At 37.6% G+C, this 18244-nt stretch overlaps 1 protein-coding gene across 2 annotated transcripts; it reads left to right on the top strand.

The window, feature by feature from the left end:
- The first annotated feature begins 458 nt into the window (after positions 1-458).
- Positions 459-17394, top strand: METAP2 (methionyl aminopeptidase 2). 2 transcript variants are annotated; one of them, XM_029083566.1, is made up of 11 exons: positions 459-489; positions 598-699; positions 4000-4065; positions 4406-4508; positions 9065-9226; positions 10964-11145; positions 11231-11325; positions 11412-11508; positions 12729-12832; positions 15307-15422; positions 16686-17394. In XM_029083566.1, exons 1-11 carry the CDS (start codon positions 480-482, stop codon positions 16936-16938), a joined length of 1290 nt encoding a protein of 429 aa, XP_028939399.1. In that variant the 5' UTR covers positions 459-479; the 3' UTR covers positions 16939-17394. The 2 variants fall into 2 exon arrangements, with proteins under 2 accessions (XP_028939399.1, XP_028939398.1); XM_029083565.1 differs by having other exon boundaries at positions 459-495.
- The last annotated feature ends 850 nt before the right edge of the window (positions 17395-18244 follow it).

Raw genomic sequence — 18244 nt, 5'->3', positions numbered from 1 at the left:
CTGCCGTTCGGCACCAGGGAAGCTGGGGCGAGGGAAGTCCTCCCTGCTCCGGTGCGTGCAGGAGAAGCCACCCCTTCCCTCATCCCCTCCTATCCCCTGGGGGGGGAAAGGCTGCTGCTGGAAGAGTCATTCTGCGCGATGGAGCCTCTCTACCCCTCCCAGGTTCTCTGAGAGAGTCAGAGCAAGTCTGGGCAAACAGTGTAAAGGAGCTACGGTTTGGGTTTGTTTTAGCAGGCTGGCAGCTAGTGATGATCATGCTGTGCGTTTATAACTGAGTGCTTCACGCCCATATTATCTCACAAGAGCAGGCTGCTGCTATGGCAAGAAGAACTAGTTACCCTGGCAGGAAAAAAGTAATCAGAAGTGCGTGGATAACGCTACCTTTATACACAAGCTTTAGTAAGAGTGCCTGTCATTATAGTGCCTTACAATCTTACACAGTGGTTCTGCTTAAAAAAAAAAAAAAAGAAGAAGGCAGCATGTGCTCTGGTATCTGTAGGATGAGTACAACACCATTTTTATACAGTTTTGGGGGATATTGTTTACTAATGTGAAACTATCCTTTTACTATAAGTCATACTTCAATTTTATAAACAGGACAAGAAACAGATAAAGAAATGGAAGGTGCTCTTGATGATGTAGCAAAACAATTGGATAAGCAAGCACTGGAGGAGAAAGACAAAGATGATGATGATGAAGGCAAGTGTAAATTACCTTGTCTCTTGACATTTACTTTCTTCCTAGACTCCCATTTTAACAAACCTTTTACAGATGCCTTTTGGGTTTTTGTTTTGCTTTGTGGTTTCTGCCTGGGAGAGGTGAGGTGCAACTAAATATTCTTTTTTACTTTTTGGGCAACAATTTAGCTGTCATGTGCATAAATGTAGAAAAAAACTAGGGATAATAGCTTTGTTAAAGGGAAATGTCTAGTTTAAGATAAGGTAAGATATAAATCATTCTGACTTGCACTACCATGGTTGGTATAAATTTAAGTTCCAAATTATGCCTCTTATTCTTGGCTTAGAACAAAAAATACAGAGAGAATTTTAATTTATAGAAGATCTTAGAGTCTTACCAGTGACTTGAAACCTGTTCATCTATAATCCCAATTTTTCATTAAAACTGAACTGGGGAGAGATTAATACACAGGTAAGGCATACACCTTTGTGTGTTGCTTGTGCTATGCAGTTGATGTTCTAAGCAAGTGCCTTGGAAGCGTCTAGTATTGAAATCCAGTCTAGATCCATCTTTTCTGAAGGGATGTATTTAATTTGTTTTCATAAGTGGTTCTCAGTAGAAATGGACATTTAGGAAAATACATTTCTTAAGTTAGTAATTTAGTTTCCTTCATGTGAATTAGCATATAAAGCTGGCTTATCACCCTAAAATGTTTCTTACTGTTCTGCTTAGAAATAGTCTTAGTTGGCTATTGGTGGAATTCATCTAGAATTCATTCTAGAATTTAATTTAATAAATAAGGTATGGAAGTTTAAAAAAAATAGAATAAGTGTGCTGGGATATATAAAATTACAAATAAAGTTACCTTTGAACATTAGTAATCTATATATAGTATCCAGTTTTATGCAGTTACTTTCCATAGAACTATATTCTGATGGATTATTTGTTTTATGGTGTATTTCAGGTTGTGGAGTTGAAAGATAATTAATACAAATGTGTGCTTTGCCATCACTGCAACTGAAGTGAGAAGTGTTGAGGAGGACAGTGAAAACTTTATACAATGAAAAGAATTATTTGAAAGTTATTAGAATAGTTGTAGTTTTATCTCAGGAGAAATAACATTGTTAGTTGCAGATCAGGTGCTGTGCTCTTTTATCCTTTTTACAATATTAGCAATTAGTATTAGTTTTACAGTATTAGACAATACAAAAAATATGAAGTGGTGCTGTCACTGAAACAGTAATCTTCCTTTTTTCCACCTGTTAGACTTGGGTGTGTTTTTAGATAAACAGTAATATTTTTGCAGAAAAAACAAAAATTGCTCTAAGTTTTTTGAAGACCACTATGTGTTCTTACTTGTACCCGTTGTAACCACTTGCAGTCTTTAATTGTGTAGTTTCAGAGGTGTTGCTTAAGACATGGTGATGCACTAGATTGAAACCAATAAAACACCTACTCCCTCCTCCTTTTTTTTTTTTTTCCCCCTTGATAAGCTCATAACTGAGTGGCCTCAGAAATAAGACTGTGTACCCTTTGAAGTCTGGGAGAGATTAGAAAGTGCTTCCCAGATTTCCATTGCAATGGTGAAACATGCTGATAGGTAACATTTTTGCATTCTATTAGGCTAAGTTATTAAAGAGCTCTACCGAAATGGCATGAGGTTGGGCTTCACTTTTGCAAGATCATAAATTGCTTTTCTGGTGAAAATTTTTTTCATTACTAGCTAAATAACTTGAAGACAAAGAGGATATTGGTCAGATGCAGTAGTTGTGTTTCTGGCAGCACAGTTAGTCTGCAGCAGTCTTCAAGGACGTGAAGGCATAGGCCCGGTTAGCTTGGCTTGCAGTTGGCAGATTCATGTGCAGTGGTGTATGAAAAAGCCACAATAAGCAGATAGCAACAGCGACAACGTTTAAGAAATGCTGTTTGGTTTTTTTGATTGGTTATTTTTTTTTTTTTGCAGTATAGGCCTAGCATTTAAAAAAAAAGTCCAAAAATCACTTGATGAATGGAGCCACATCTAATTCATTTCTCAATGAATGGTTTGAGCACAGCTCAAGGTCAAGAGAAATGTGGCAAATTTACCACATTTTAAAAAAATTATATGCGCTGTTAAAGATTTTCGGCTGCCTATGAAATACAGATTGATGGAGAATCTGGTAGTCAGGTCTGTGTTGTAGTTACAAAGTATTTATACTTGCATTTGTTTACAAAAATTTAAAATAAGATACTTGATGCCAAAATTGCCTGGGGAGGGGCGGGGGTGATAATCATTGCTGAAATTTGCCCCAGCTGCAGGATTACAGCAGTCACTGCTGCATAAAAGTGCAGACAACAGACTATCATGAGAGGCTTGAAATCTAGTGACTGGAACAACTGCTCAGTGGTTTGGTTTGGTTTGGTTTTTGTTTTAAATAAATGAGCAAATGCAAGTTTCTGTATAAATGCATTCAAAATGGCAGTGCTTTGACTTGATTCTAAAAGTTCTTTCAATTTTACTTATCGCTTTAGATAAAAATAAATGTTCTAAATGTAGATGACTAGTACCTACACATTTTGAGTTGAACTTCTGGGTAAGTCCAGAACGTTTAGTTAGGTGGTATCGTATTTGATAAGTACTTCATTGTGTATGAAGTTACTAAGCATCAGATGTAGCCAGATGTGAAGTCCACACAACTCCCTAATGTGACTGTAACATGTTGTGGCCAATTCTTGGTGCTTACATACTGTGCTCCTTGAAAACCTCCCACTGGTACGTCCCCACTCACACTGTTTTTGATCCGTGATGGTTGTGACTTTCCCTTTTATCTCCAGATTAAGCTCATCCTGACCAAAGTTCTGTCATCTTTACTTGTTTGGGTTTTTGTATCTTTCCAGATGCATTAAGTTCCTTTAGCTGAAGCATCAGAAGATGGGTTTGAAGCAGTAGTTCCTAGCCTTTTGTTATCTGTTATGTCTAATACAGTTCTCTCTTATACCCTCCCCCAACCCCAGATATCTTTTTGGGTGAATTAAGAATAGAGGAATTTGAAGTAGGACTTTCTGAAAACTTTCCCTGAGCTGCTTTTTTTTTTTTTCTCTGTTTGGTGATATGTTTAAGTCATCAACTTTAGAAAGTTGTGGGTTTTTTTGGTGTGTGTTTGGTGTAGGTGCTGAAAATGCTAATGGTTTGGTGGCAGCTTCTAGTTGTCTTCTTTTAATCCACTAAATTCTACTGTGAAAGAAATGTTTCAGGTAGTCCAGATGGTTTTGTGTCTCATTCAAAATTTTTTGGTTCTTTAAGGTTATTTTATGTTCACCTGAGCACTTTCTTTCCTGTAGATGGAGAGGGCGAAGGAGATGGAGCAACAGGGAAAAAGAAGAAGAAGAAGAAAAAGAAGAAAGGACGTAGGTATCAAGCACAAAAATAAAGATGGACACTGCATGAATATTTGGTTAAGTCTATGTACATGCTGTTCTTGGCAGTTGAAACAAATTTTGGAGTGCAGTTTGGGTTTGTAGGCTAAGTCTGGCTGAGTTTTCTTCTTTCTGATGTCCCTGAATGCCACCATGAGCATTGGCCAAATAAAGTCATATGAGGGCATCATGGTATGTTTCCTTGGTAGAAGCCCAAATTCTAGTAAGGGGATTTTAAATAACTTGTGCCATTTAACTTTCCTGGTTGAAATAAGATAATTAGTATTTCCAGTGTACCTTATGTAAAACTTTCTTAAATTATGCTCAACAGCTAAGGTCCAGACAGATCCACCTTCTATTCCAATATGTGAGCTATTTCCCAGCAACGTATTCCCGAAAGGAGAAGAATGTGAATACCCACCAACACAAGATGGGTGAGTATTTTAAAGTTAAAAAGTAAATGCTGTCATCTGGATGTGCTGAATTGCAGAGTCATTAATGCGCAATTAAATGGACATAGTGAATTGTAAAGCGCTTTTTTTCCTTCTTTTTTTAAACTGGATCATCTAAGAACTTAATGAATAGAAATCTTCAGGCCAGAAATGGTCCTCCTTCCATACCCTTTTAATTAAAGTATAGCCTGTATGAGCAGAGTTGCCCTGAAACAGGGGACCTTGAGACCCAGGGGACCAACAGGATTTCAATAGGCAGCTTGTAAGAAAAGTGTAGTCTGAATTAGAACTGAGTGAACGTTTAAAATTTAGGGAGATGAGCCACTGATCAGCAGTTTTGAGGGTGTCTGGTTGTCAACTTCTTGTTATTTTTATTTATTTCTTTTTTGTTAGAGACACGTTGATTTCAGAGTACGAGACAGTTTAATTTAAAAGTTTAAGTGGTGTATTCTGCACTTTGCTTGTCTTTGTCTGCATTAATATATAATTGTAACCTAAACTTTTTTATAATTCATAGTGTTGTGGCAATAAGGTGCAGTTTTATGAAAGAAGCAGCAGCTTCTAGTGGTTTACTGGAACAGAGATCTGCAGCCTTATGTTTTCATAGGATACTGCTATTTCCTTCTGCTTTGCTGGGAGCTAGGATATACCAGCCTGACTGAGTTTCCTGATTTTTCCTATGTGAAGTGCTGTGGAAGGTCACATTTTACTCGTATGGGGAGGGCTGTGGAATCAGCTTGAATTGCATGAAAATCTGAATGAAAAGACCAAGTGTTACTGAAAACTTACCAGGAAATTTTGAATCAAAACTTTGAAAAAAAAATAGGTTAATCCAAAGGGAGTGGGGAGTAGATAAATATTTATGTTTCTGAATGCATTGTTTAGTTTTCAATTACTTTTTTTTTTTCAATATCAAATTACTTTGAAACATTTATTGGTTGTTTAAAGTCAATGCCTGTTTCTCACAGAGTGTAAGCAACATAATTAAGAGTCTCGCATGTCATATTAATTGTGTTCAGATATTCACAGATAATAGAGTTTCATTTTTACGAGATTGAAATTGGTTTTGAAGAAGCCTTTTCTTCTTTTTAGTGGCTTCAATTTGATCACAAGGTATGCTAATATTTATTTATAAATGACTGCCTTGTTTGTGTGCACAATATTAGCATGAAGGACTTTCACAAGGTAATCCTGATGGGCTGATCCAGGAGTGATTCTTTCATGCTTAAGAACTGTTTGTCTGCATATGCTTCAGAAGGACACGATTTAAGCAATCCAGGAATTAGACTGTAAACTTCTAGCATGTTCATAGTGTATTAACAACTGACACTCTATTTTACTTTGTTACATATCCAGATATTGAATATTAAATGTTTTACTCTGGATTTGCTACCGTTCCTTTGATGGGGGGGGGGAAAGCAACCACAAAACAAGAACAAACCGCCTTTCCTAACAGGATTCAAGTGGGGCATCTTTTCTGTACCAAGAATGTTCTGATTTGGAAGAAGACTGTGCTTTTCTAAGGAATCTGAAGTAGTTTCTTTATATCATTTACTTAAGCAAATACGTGCTTAGTTTTGTTCCTGATTTAAATATTTAACTCTTATGATGCTACTTAGCAGTTCCTAACGTAAGCTGATACTTAAATTAGTAGCTGACATGAATGCTAGGGTGTTTCCTATTCTGAATAATAGTTTCATTTTATATACTGGTGAAGCATTTTTGTGCTGCTTCTCTTATTCATGCTGAGGTTAGTAGGGTTTTGTCTTTCTTTTTTTTTTTTTAAAGAGTTGCACTTCTATTCTTAACTCTTGATGTCACATGCTTTCTAAAGTTACCCCTCATCAACCTAGAATTGTGTATTTTGTGCAGGAAGTTGAACTAGAAGTGGGTATCGTTCAATTTTCAGGGGGGAAAAATAGCAAAGAATAAATTATTAAATAGATGACAGACTAGCAGCTTTGATATTTCTGTACCTCAGGTACGATCTTTTGAGGTCCCTTCTAATCCCTAACATTCTGTGATTCTGTGATTCTGTTTGAAAGCTTGTGTTTTTTGTTGAAGACACTGGAATTTGAAATTATGGGACAGGGAGGGTGGAAAAACTATAAGCAGTATTTCATGATACGCTGATTTTGTTAAAAGTGGGATTAAGGAATTCCTGTCCCTGCCTGCTTGTTTCTGTCCCAGTGCTGTTATCTGGCTTAGAATAATTTGCAGGAATTATCTGGAGTTCGTATCTTTGATCACTAAAATCTAGTTTACAGCACAATCCAATAAAGAGTTGTACTCATGAAAACTGGGAGCTGTGAACTGGAATGAAAAGGTGAGAAGAAATGGTTTGGAGCAAGAGGTGAACTTCTTAAGCTGACTTATGTGGTAGCCACCACATTGGGAACCTGTCCTTGGAAGAGCTTGTTAGCTTGTGTACCTGTCGGAGGACTTGATGTTTGGTGTGAGACCTTTATCTGATCAATTCATTTTGCACATGTCCTGAAGTGCTGAGGCCCAGGCAGGATTTCTTGTCACCTCCTTTCCTGAGCTCCCAGGTGGCAGTGGCGCAGCTGTAGCAGCAAAATGCTTTGAGTCTCATACAGTAATCTTAAACGTAGATGCTATTTTGTCCCCCAGTTGTCTGGCATGGAGTGACTATATGCTGAAATGCAGTTGGATAGAGTGAAGATGCTGGAGTTTGCACTTAAGTCTGTGAGTGATGGCAGAGCAGCTGCTGAGAGTCTTGTCAGCAGCTCCTGCTACCAGAGGGTGTTCCCTGCTGGAATCCAGAGCGGTCTGAAAGTATCCTCAAGTCCCTCTCCACCTTATTTTTCTGCAGTACACCTTTTTCATCTACTTATGCCATGACTGCTGTGCTGGCAGTAATCCAATTTCCAAGTGCAATAAGGGGGCTCAGGTGTTGCAGCCTCTTTTTTTTTTTTAAATGGAATTTACCAGTGTTTTGGCAATTTCAAAGAGTACTATGCTTGCTTTTGGAGCAAGAAAAATGTTGAGAATAGCAAGCATGGGTTTTCTCCTTTGCACCGTTGTTATTTATCTGAAAAGGAGCAGGAAGTTTAAGGAAAACAAGCAAAAGGATCTCAAAATATTTGGGTCCTCTGATCAGCCTGAGAAAAAATTTATAGGATAGCCTGTTGTCCTCTTTTATCTTTTCAACTCAGCTTTAGGATCACAGGCCTCTTAACACTGTATAAATACTCCGTTCAAAACGCAGCAGAAGTGTCGGGCACAGTCTCTTGGCTCACTCATACCTATTTTGTGGCTGCGAAGGCCAAACTCTTGGAGTGGAACCAAGGTGCATGTCTGTGAAACAGGCAAGTAGCTACACCTTTGGAATTCAAAAAGTAGTCCTATTGAGTTGTTTGCTTAAAATCAGCTCACTTACATAAAGGTAAAAGTTAATTTCTACATTTGGAAACTGACATAGTTCATCATCTTCGGTTCGTCTTGTCCATCATCCCTTTTCTTTTGTGACGCACCTTGAGTTACCACTAGGGGTTTTTGCATCCTTACAGGGCTCCAGCTTCACTGTTTGATGGGTATTTCTACTTTGCAGTCAAGAGAGTAATCTTTTAGTTAAGTTCTAGCAGTTGCCAGAGTGCTTAAATTACTATTCTTGTTTGTTTATTTGCCTTCTTGGAACCTTAGTTGTATGGTTTCTTGCATAATAAAAAAAAATATTCAAAACTAATCTTGTATTTAGTCTTTTATTGAAAATTATTCTTATATTTGTTTTATGAACCTACCTAAGAGCCAAAATGAGTGGTATTCTCCGGGAACAAATGTTAATTTGCCATCCAGCAAATTTAGGAAGTAACTTCCTGGCATGTGTCATAGTTACTATGTGCTGTGTTAGGTGTTATTAGCTAAATATTCTGAGGACGAGTGCAAGTAATACTGGAACTGCAAGCTCTTAAATTTTGAAGTAGCTTATTTTCTCTGTGTCAGTAACAGTTTCTGGACCAAGTAGCTACACTACAGTGCTGAGATTCTCCTCCTTACAGGAGGGGCACTGCCCAAATGAGTAAGACTGCAAAAAATAAAATTTTTGCCTGAGCAGAGCATGTTGCAGTGATTTGCCCTGCTAAACTCAAGGTAGAACTGCAGGCAGATTTTACATGCCTGTTCTGTCTTTTTGAAAAGTATTGTGTATCCTTCAATCACACTGCTGCTCTGGGCTTTTGGGAAGGTTGGGAAGTAAGGCTTTTCAACATGTAAAGGGAATAATATGGTTCACTCTGACGGAGTTTAATTTCTGTGTATACATGATTGGGTTTTTTTGCTGCAATGTTACTGCCTTTCACAGGTGCCAGTCTGTGGTGCTGATTGATTTTTGTGGTTTGTTGGTTTTTTTGGGTTTTTTTTAATAGGCTTCCTTTATTTTGAAAATTGTATAAATCAGGATCTTTTCTGTTGCACAGGGGAATGTAGACCTGACTGGTCAGTACACACTGTGCAGGCTTTAGAGGTTGTAATGACTACTGTGATTATAGTAACTTTTCATGACATACTTTATTTTGAAGGCGAACTGCTGCTTGGAGAACAACTAGTGAAGAAAAGAAAGCACTAGACCAAGCCAGTGAGGAAATCTGGAATGATTTTCGAGAGGCTGCAGAGGCACACAGACAAGTGAGGAAATACGTTATGAGCTGGATAAAACCTGGAATGACAATGATAGAAATCTGGTGAGGACACAGATCTTCTCAGAGACCTCTGCTGTAGATTTTTCTTCTGTCTCTAGTGGGGGAGGGATTTAATCTCAATTTTGTGTGTTTAATTGACTGTGTCTTGAGTGTTGGGGGGATTTCTGTTTGAAGTACGCAACCAGTATCCCAAATTATTTCCTTTACGTTTCCTCTTGTAACATATTCTGAGCTTATGCAGCTTTACAGGGCTTGGGATCATACTGGATTTCACACTAAGCTTTCAGTTATGTTTACTTATTTTGAGCATGTGCTTGATTGTAATGTTCTGTGCCCTTGCTACCCTTGCACATAAGTTCTGAAAACCTTGTTGAGAGAAGCAGCGGTAGTAAACATCCTGGGTTTTGCAAAATTGTCAGTGAAATGCTGTGTGGATGAGCACTGCAGGTGCAGCCTGAGGCGGGGAGTGGACCAGGAGGCATAAAACCAGCATGGCTCTGTATTCAGTCCAGGGCAGGAAGATTTTGTCTATATTTAGTTTTCACTGACTGATGATTCTGGAGAAACACAATGTCTCTTTGTTGTGTTCTTAGTTGATAATCCATTTGCTCAGTTATTTCTTAAGATAAACCTAAGTTTGATTAAGGTAAAGTTTAAAGAAATAATTAGCCTGGAGCGATTCTCTTTTCCAACTATTCCTTTTTCTGTCCTTCAGTTTATCTGGAGTGAATGTCTACTGTCCAAGTACTGCACTTGTCCAGGACAGTTTAGCTTCCAAAATCAGGTGCTTTCAGCCTTGTGTGACTGAGGACTGTGCTGACAAGAGTAGGATAGTAAGAAAGCTAATCAGAGGTGATCCTGAAGGTAACTGTGTGAGGGTAACGGAAAGAAATAATATACCATTAGGGAAAGTGGAAGACAGGTGCTTTAATAATCACTAGTCTGGCTGAAACAAATCTGTCATATTGAATTATACAGTTTGGCTGTTATAAGCAATAATTTTATCAAAACATTACTTTTCTTCCAAAAGTACCTCAGGCTCTGCAGCCTTGCCGATTAAAATAAGCTCTCTCTTTTTCCAGATTGCTCTGGGTGAATAGCTTCCTTAAATAAAATTAGAGTATGGAGCACTGGTGTGAGGTGCACTTTACATTATTCACTGCCACTAGAGGAATATGCACTGGTGGACATGTATCTGTAGCTTTCCAGTAGCTAACAGCTTGAGAGGAGGCAAAAACCAAGAATAAATGCTAGTCTCATAAGGTTTTATTTTATCACAGTTATCACTTAAATTTAAAAAAAAATAAAATTGTCCTTTAATTAGATTTTTTTTTTTTTTAATAAATGACAGGTCTATACTATTGCCTTTTTTCTTTATTTATTTATTTTCTTTTAAATCCCAGTAACTGTAAAGAATGCATTTAATTTGCCTAAACTTTAGTTGTATAACCTCTGCTGTTCAGGAAGAATGACTTAAATATAGCTTGTAAAGGATGGATTTTTTAATTTTAGAGTAAAATAAGTACTCAGTTTTTCTCAAGAAGTATAGAAGAAACAACAAAGAACTGAGGTTTGTCATGTAGCACTTATGTTTTCCAGTCTAGGGTCTCCTTCTAGTCAGCATACAAGTAGTTTTAAGATTTCATATTAAAACATTTGCTTGAATATTTTTCTGAGGTTTTGTTCTTCCATTGATTTATCTGAAGTCATCATAGGAAATATCAATGATAACTGTTATGTTCTTTTTTTTTTTTCTTCTCCCTCCCCTCTGCCTTTTAGTGAAAAACTAGAAGACTGCTCACGTAAGCTGATAAAGGAAAATGGTTTAAATGCGGGTCTTGCATTTCCTACTGGGTGCTCTCTGAATAATTGTGCCGCCCACTACACTCCCAATGCTGGCGACCCAACAGTCCTGCAGTACGATGATATTTGCAAAATAGATTTTGGGACACATATTAGTGGTTAGTTTTTAATTTATGAATTAAAACTTTGAGAACATTCTTCAGTGCAAAGACTGTGAAGCTAATTAACTTCTGCTGATTTCAGGTCGTATTATTGACTGTGCTTTTACAGTCACGTTCAATCCAAAATATGACAGATTATTACAAGCTGTAAAGGATGCCACGAATACTGGAATAAAGGTATGATCATTTTGCAGGTTATTTACCAAGTCTTTTACAGGAAACTTTGCAATTATTTTCCATTTATATTTGTATTTTATTTTCAGTGTGCTGGAATAGATGTACGTCTCTGTGATGTAGGGGAGGCCATACAAGAAGTTATGGAGTCTTATGAGGTTGAAATTGATGGCAAAACATACCAAGGCAAGTTCTTTTCTTTCTGTAAGGATAGTTGCTCTTAGAGTATATATATGTGTACAAATATTGATTTATTTGTATCATATTAAAAAAGACCTCTGTAGTAGAAGTACAGTATGAGTGACTTGCATAAATACATGTTCCCAGCTGGCTTGCCATTCCTCTGGAGGAATGTTCTTGGCTTATCCTTTCAAGTGTTGTATCTTTAACAGATTAAAAAAAAAGGGGGGGGTGAGGAGAGACAAACAGGGGTGAGTTGCTTGTGCCTCCATTCCCAAGGAAGAGGGGAGCAGCGGCTCTGCTGCCGCTCAGCTCACAAGCATCACCCTTCTGTGGCAAGAGGCACCTGAACTTCCACACATCAATGCTCTGCCAATGGTGGCCTGATACCAAGGGCTGTACTGCTGCCACATCTCAATTTTGTGGGGTTTCAGAGAGTTTTCTGGGTTGTGTCCTTTGTTGTGACCTCATGGTTTAACTGGGAATAAAGATGAGTATAAGCAGTGATGAGGTTAACTTCCTGGTATAGAGATACTTGCAAGAGTCAGGGTTTTCCCATTCAGCGTTTACCTTTGGTATAGAGAGCCATATCAGCCAGTCTAATATAAATGGTGCTCTGGTGCCACCAGCTGCTTTGATTTCCATCATCCAGAAAGGTTTGCAGTATGTAGAGGCAGAAGTCAGTATTAATGAGGATGGTACCTTGTTTGATGGTAGGCCAATAGAGTCTCCCTCACTGATAGATGCAGTAATGTGGGTGCCAGAGCACTGGGACAGGCTGTCCAGAGAGGTTTTGGAGTCTCCATCTCTGGAGACATTCAAAACCCGCCTGGACACTTTCCTGTGCAACCTGCTGTAGGGAACCTGCTTTGGCAGGGGGGTTGGACTGGATGATCTCCTGAGGTCCCTTCCAATCCCCACCATTCTGTAATAGGATGAAGGCTAAACAACTGTTTCAGAATGTACAGATTATTTGATACCTGCATTAATAAACTTAGTTACTGTTGGACTTGCTAGCCCTTAATAATGAAGTTTTGATACAGCACACAAAACTAACTTGTGTCTTGACTGGAATTTGTTCAGGATGTGTGAATAGCTTTGTGTTTAGTTTCTCTGCAGTATGATGAGTCACTATTGTACTTTCAGTATGGGCTAACAAACCAAATTGCTCTAAAGGGTTTAACATGTTAGGAAATTGTCTGTAATATTAATGTTTTCTTCAAAAGTGAAACCAATTCGCAATTTGAATGGACACTCGATTGGGCCATATAGGATACATGCTGGAAAAACGGTGCCCATTGTGAAAGGAGGAGAAGCCACAAGAATGGAGGTAAATGTAGTTCTTAAATCTTTCTGTTAAGTTTCCCCAGCTGTCACTGCAAGGGTAATATTTCCTGTGCAGTCCTAATGTGTAGCGTTTGTGATCCTGGTGGATAACAGCAGCAGAGGAAAAACTTTGCTGTACTTTGTAGTGTTCCTGTAAAGGAATGATCACTCTTCTTTCTTCTCAGTGGCTTCTCCCTTTAGCCCTGGAGTGTTCTAGTATCTTAAGCTTTCTGAAATTGAAGCCTTGGAACCCTGCTATTTAAAAATTAAAACAAACCAAACCCACCAAACAACAAAAAAAAAATCCCTTGAAATCTGAATGACCCTAATGATGCTTATGGAAGCTCTTGCATATTTATTTCTCAATGTGTATATGTTACTTAAATGCAGTGTTGGAATGTTGTGTTCAGGAATGTTGCACTTAGGAGCAAGGAAAAGGACAGGAATTCAGATTTTTGGGGTGAACTTGAGGGACGACAGTTTTCCTGAAAGGTGTTTCTACTTGCCAGTCATTCATACTTTCCTTGTTTTTTCACTACGTAGTTAAAAAGACAAAATAACAATCTTCTCTTGCTCAGGTAGTTCTTGAGAAGTATTTCTGTAGTGTTGTAGCTTTGGATGACTTTTTGCAAGTACAGTTATATATTACTGAAAAGCTTTCTGAAAAGCTTCCAGTGCAGGTTTGGTTTGTTTGGTTTTTGGGTTTTTTTGTTTTTTTTTCAAATACAAAGTAATTAAGAATATTTCTAGTTAATGTGAGAGGTTAAATAAAAGATGTTATTTGAATAGCGTTTTGGAGCAGAGGAAGAGAAATTGCTGTACATGATGTGACAAAGTATACCAATTGGAAAGGCAGTATTAAAATATGTAACCTGAGATTTAGCCACCATTTTGAGGTAAGCTTGTGTTCTAACAAGATAAGAAGGCTTATTGGTAATGAGATAAGAAGGTTTTAATTTCATTCTAAGCCTGATCACTAGTAAGCCTATCAGAGTAAATAAGACTTGTAAGAGCAGAATAGGGACAGGTGTAATCTGGACAGGATTGTTTTTTCCGGTAGGCTCATTCTCATCACCCAAAACTTGTATCATAATTGTTGATCCCCTTGTTAATGATGTGAGCATAAAGACAAAGTTTTAACTATCATCTTATCTATAGGAGTGTGCAAAGGGATTAAAGAGTATTGGAAAAGAAAGGTAGAAAAGGCTTGTGTGCCCTTCTTGTTTTAGCTTAGTGAATGGTCATGTCTTGTCTATCAACCATCAGCAGTATTTACTAGCATAAAACTTAAGTGTTCTTTAAGCAAATCTTACTTAAAGATTTCAGAGCTTTGAGATTGTTTTAATTGAGTATCCAGACACTGGGGAGAAGACATTTTTAAATTTCTTCAACTTCTGTAGGTTACTTAGGACACAATCCTACATCGTTAAAGACAGTGAGTTTTGACAGTGAGGAATGTAGCCAACCGCTTCCTGTGCTGTGCTAATTATTGTATCAAACTGCAGTCCTATGAGGTTTTTTGTGACCGAGAGAAGTATAGCCTCTGATGATCCTTATTCTGAAAAAGTGGGTGTAAAGTGAATTTTTTTGTGGCATTGTGTGTGGGTTCTTGTGGTTTTGTGTTTTGTTTTGTTAAATGAAATCAATTGAATATTCAGGAGCATCTTTAATAAGAGTTTGTCTTGAATTTGAAGGCTGTGTTACTTCTTTCCTTATGGCTTCTTATTTTTGGGTTGTGACTTTCAAAGTAGCTTAATAAACAACAACCCAGCTCCCATGGTCCGTTAATGTTTGATGCACTGTCTTAAGTCCCTCTCACAGCCCTACTGTTAAGGATATGTGAATGCACTTGGCAGAAATGAGTTTATATAATGGCATTTCAGTATGTTCTTGGCTAGAATTTTGATAATGCCCTTGCAGATATATGTCACCTTCATTTCTTGAAGAAATTCATCTTGTGGAGTGGAAATGAGCAGGTTAAGGGTTTATACTAGCAGCTGTTACGAGAAAATTCTTGCAGAAATTGGGCAGAAAGTTCTTCAGTGCAGTAAGTCTCTGTAATCAACATCTACTTGCTATGTCTAAACTATATATTTCCTAGGACTTCTATCTGAATAGCAGAGGAGAATTGCTTCCAGTTAGCAAATGTTTTGCAAGCAGAATGTAGTTTCTTAGTTATATTAGACAATGTTTTAATTGGAGTGACTTTGAGAAATTGTGACTAGAAACGTGCTGATGTGTATGGCTTGAAACAAGTAAAATGGTACTGACATGAATAGCTGATGATTTGGAGATGTCTGTAACTTTACTTGTGAATTCTCCGTATTGAGTTTTTCTCTGCATTGCTTTGGTGACTGAATCTATTCACATTTAATTACTTGTATTCAGAAGTTGTTATGCTGAGATCGTTATATCAGAATGGCCGAATGTCACTTATTTTCATGGTGTAAAATGTTCCCTTTTTTTTTCTGTCCTTAGGAAGGTGAAGTTTATGCTATAGAAACCTTCGGGAGCACGGGAAAAGGCGTTGTTCATGACGATATGGAGTGTTCTCATTACATGAAGAACTTTGATGTTGGGCATGTGCCAATAAGGTTGGATTTTATTGTTGTTTTTTGTTGATATGTTGTGCTAGAGCTACCACCCTCTTAGGGTTCAAATTTGATACAGTGCAGGTTCTTCACTATTAATAAGGCTGTCAGGGGACTCCAAGGGTGGTGTTAGCAATGTTCTTGTTGTGAAATATGCTCTGATTGTGAATCTGGAACAATATGGAACTATTCCAAAGAATCTGGAAATGGAGAAAATACATTATTATGCCTTCAGGAATCTATACTGTTTTTTAACAATCTTCCTATCATTAGTAATTTTTTAAATAATTAATAATATATAGATTATGTTTTTATATTACTCTGTATATTAAATGTCATGGGTTTTGTTTTTTGTTTTTTTGTTTTTTTTTTTAAATCAGCATCTGTATTATGTTCCCAGAATATATCAAGCTATTCATGTCATCTGTTTTGTTTGTATGGGTATTTTGAGGGTTTAAGTTCTTGTTTCAGCATATTGGTATAAAATGAAATAGTTTATTAATTTTCAGTTTTCACTGGGATTGCATTTTGGCATTTCTAGGAGTACAACATATTTTCTGAAGTGAAGGCTGTTATTGTTAGAAACATAGAAGGCAGACATGCTTTTCCAGATAGTTCTATTCTGTTCCCATAGAACAGACTGGTACTATGAAAAAGGTGTGGGGCGAGGCAGGCAGAATTAGCCTAAGGGTTGGAAAGGAACTGCTTGTGTTTGGGAATAAGTTTATTTCTTAGCAGATCTATAAATCTCCTATTTTTATGTTTATGTATCGTAAGAAGTATGAATAAAAAGCTTACCAAGTATTTTACTTCAGAAGTTAAACTTCAGTGTTTTAAAATACCAAGCTTACACATAAGTTAGTTCAGATTATTAACCACTTTGTATCAGGAAGAATTCTGCTTTTCTTTATAAAATTAATCATCCTTTTATTACATAAGAGAATAATTCCTGTCACTGCATTTAGTTTTGCTTCCGTAGTTAGATGCAGACATGTTCACCATCTATAACTTCCCGTGTATGAGATGGATGACCAGGGTGTTTGGCAGCGTTGAGATCTGCTTTGAAGGATATCTTTTTGCAGGAGGAAAATGCACTTTCTTTTGTGAACAGAACACCTGACTGATGTAGAAAGACATCCCGAGACTGGGCAGTCTTAAAATACCTTGAAATCTAACCCTTTTCTTAATTGGTGTGGCTTATTTCCGCAGTGAATGCTTGCTGGTGATACCTCCCTCTTCTCAAACATCTTCTTCTTTTTTCTTCAGGCTTCCAAGAGCAAAACACTTGCTAAATGTTATCAATGAAAACTTTGGTACTCTTGCCTTCTGCCGCAGATGGCTGGATCGCCTGGGAGAGAGTAAATACCTAATGGCGTTGAAGAACCTGTGCGACTTGGGTATAGTGGATCCGTATCCGCCCTTGTGCGACATTAAAGGCTCCTACACAGCACAGTTTGAGCACACTATACTGCTGCGCCCAACGTGCAAGGAGGTCGTCAGCAGAGGAGATGACTACTAAACTCAAAGCCACCTCAGCACCTTTATACTCTAGGCTTTGTTGGAACATACTATACCAGAAATAATTTGCAACATATTGTCTGTTTTAACAGTGGACTGATGTATTACTTTCCATATTTGGAAAGGAAGGAATTTAATCAAAGGCAAGTCTTCTAATGTAACTAACCAAGGAAAAAGCTTTCAGGCCTTTAGAAGTATTTCAAAAGTTACTTAATTTTTTTCTGTTCAGGGAAATATGTGCTATGAAGCTCAGTTTTTAGTTTGGAATGAGTTATACATTTTGGTTTGAACATTTATGATAAAAGATGCTTTTCAAATATTTATATTACCATATTCCTACTTGAATGCTTTGAATGACTACACCTGATTTCTGCGCCCAAGTCCTCTATGATATTGCCTTTTAAACTTCCTGGAATCCATTTTGTAAAAAATAAAGACAAATTTTCAGATCTAAAAATATATATACTTTTTAGAAGTATGGTTATGATTCTGGTCAGGAGTCTGCTGGGAAACTGCTCTATTAAATATTTTACCAACTTGATTTGCCATTTCTTGTCTTGAAAGTGGACCTGTCTTACCCTCAATATGAAACTTGGCCTTTCAGTGTTTATTTAAATAGTCTTATCATTGCAGGGATACAGGGAAAGAAGTCATCAGCCCTTTGCAGGACAGAATGTGACAGCTTCAGTAAAGATGCATGGTGTGTTTTGTCTTTGAGTGCAAGCCTTCATTTTATACTTCAGCTGTATTAGGACGTCAGACGCAGCTGGAGGTCTGTGTTGCATTGTCAGCAGCAAGCAACTTGGGGCTGAAGTTGACTGTGAATGTTAGTTTATATCCCTACGTATTCTTAGCCATTGGTATGCCCTCTTGCATGGAGTAAAGTTTTCCTTCATGTGATTCCCAGTCTCCTTAAAGCTCACATTCAGTTGGACATGTTGTGGGCACAAGGAAAGCATTAATTTATTTTGGAGTGCTAAAAGCTCTTCCACACAGGCTAACTAATCTGGAGTACGTGATGTTTTCTGGACATAAGAGGTCATTATCTGTCTTCTGCTGCACTGAATCCGACTGTTGAATCTCACTTGTAAAGGTAAATTAAATCCCATGGCTCTTCAGGCCTAGATGCAGTATGTCTTCCAGCGCTGTATAATTACCTCATGACTTGCATATTAAAATTTTACATAAGTTACTGGTAACAGAGGAGTTCATGGTGGTTTAGAAATATCAGTTCTTTTCCTCTCTCTGTATTTGGGTAAAAGCTGCGGTTTTGTCCTTTAAAACACAAGTATGTGAGCTGCAGTTTA

This window comes from Antrostomus carolinensis, unplaced genomic scaffold (assembly GCF_000700745.2).
Source record: "Antrostomus carolinensis isolate BGI_N321 unplaced genomic scaffold, ASM70074v2 scaffold22222, whole genome shotgun sequence".
Taxonomy (NCBI): domain Eukaryota; kingdom Metazoa; phylum Chordata; class Aves; order Caprimulgiformes; family Caprimulgidae; genus Antrostomus; species Antrostomus carolinensis.
This window is presented reverse-complemented; position numbering and strand designations above follow the sequence as displayed.

What these genes read in the sequence shown, in the direction of transcription:
- METAP2 (XM_029083566.1), top strand. An exon ending in CCACGAATACTGGAATAAAG is followed by an intron (nt 11,326 to 11,411) that starts GTATGATCATTT and finishes TTTTATTTTCAG; the next exon opens with TGTGCTGGAATAGATGTACG. An exon ending in TGATGGCAAAACATACCAAG is followed by an intron (nt 11,509 to 12,728) that starts GCAAGTTCTTTT and finishes TTTCTTCAAAAG; the next exon opens with TGAAACCAATTCGCAATTTG.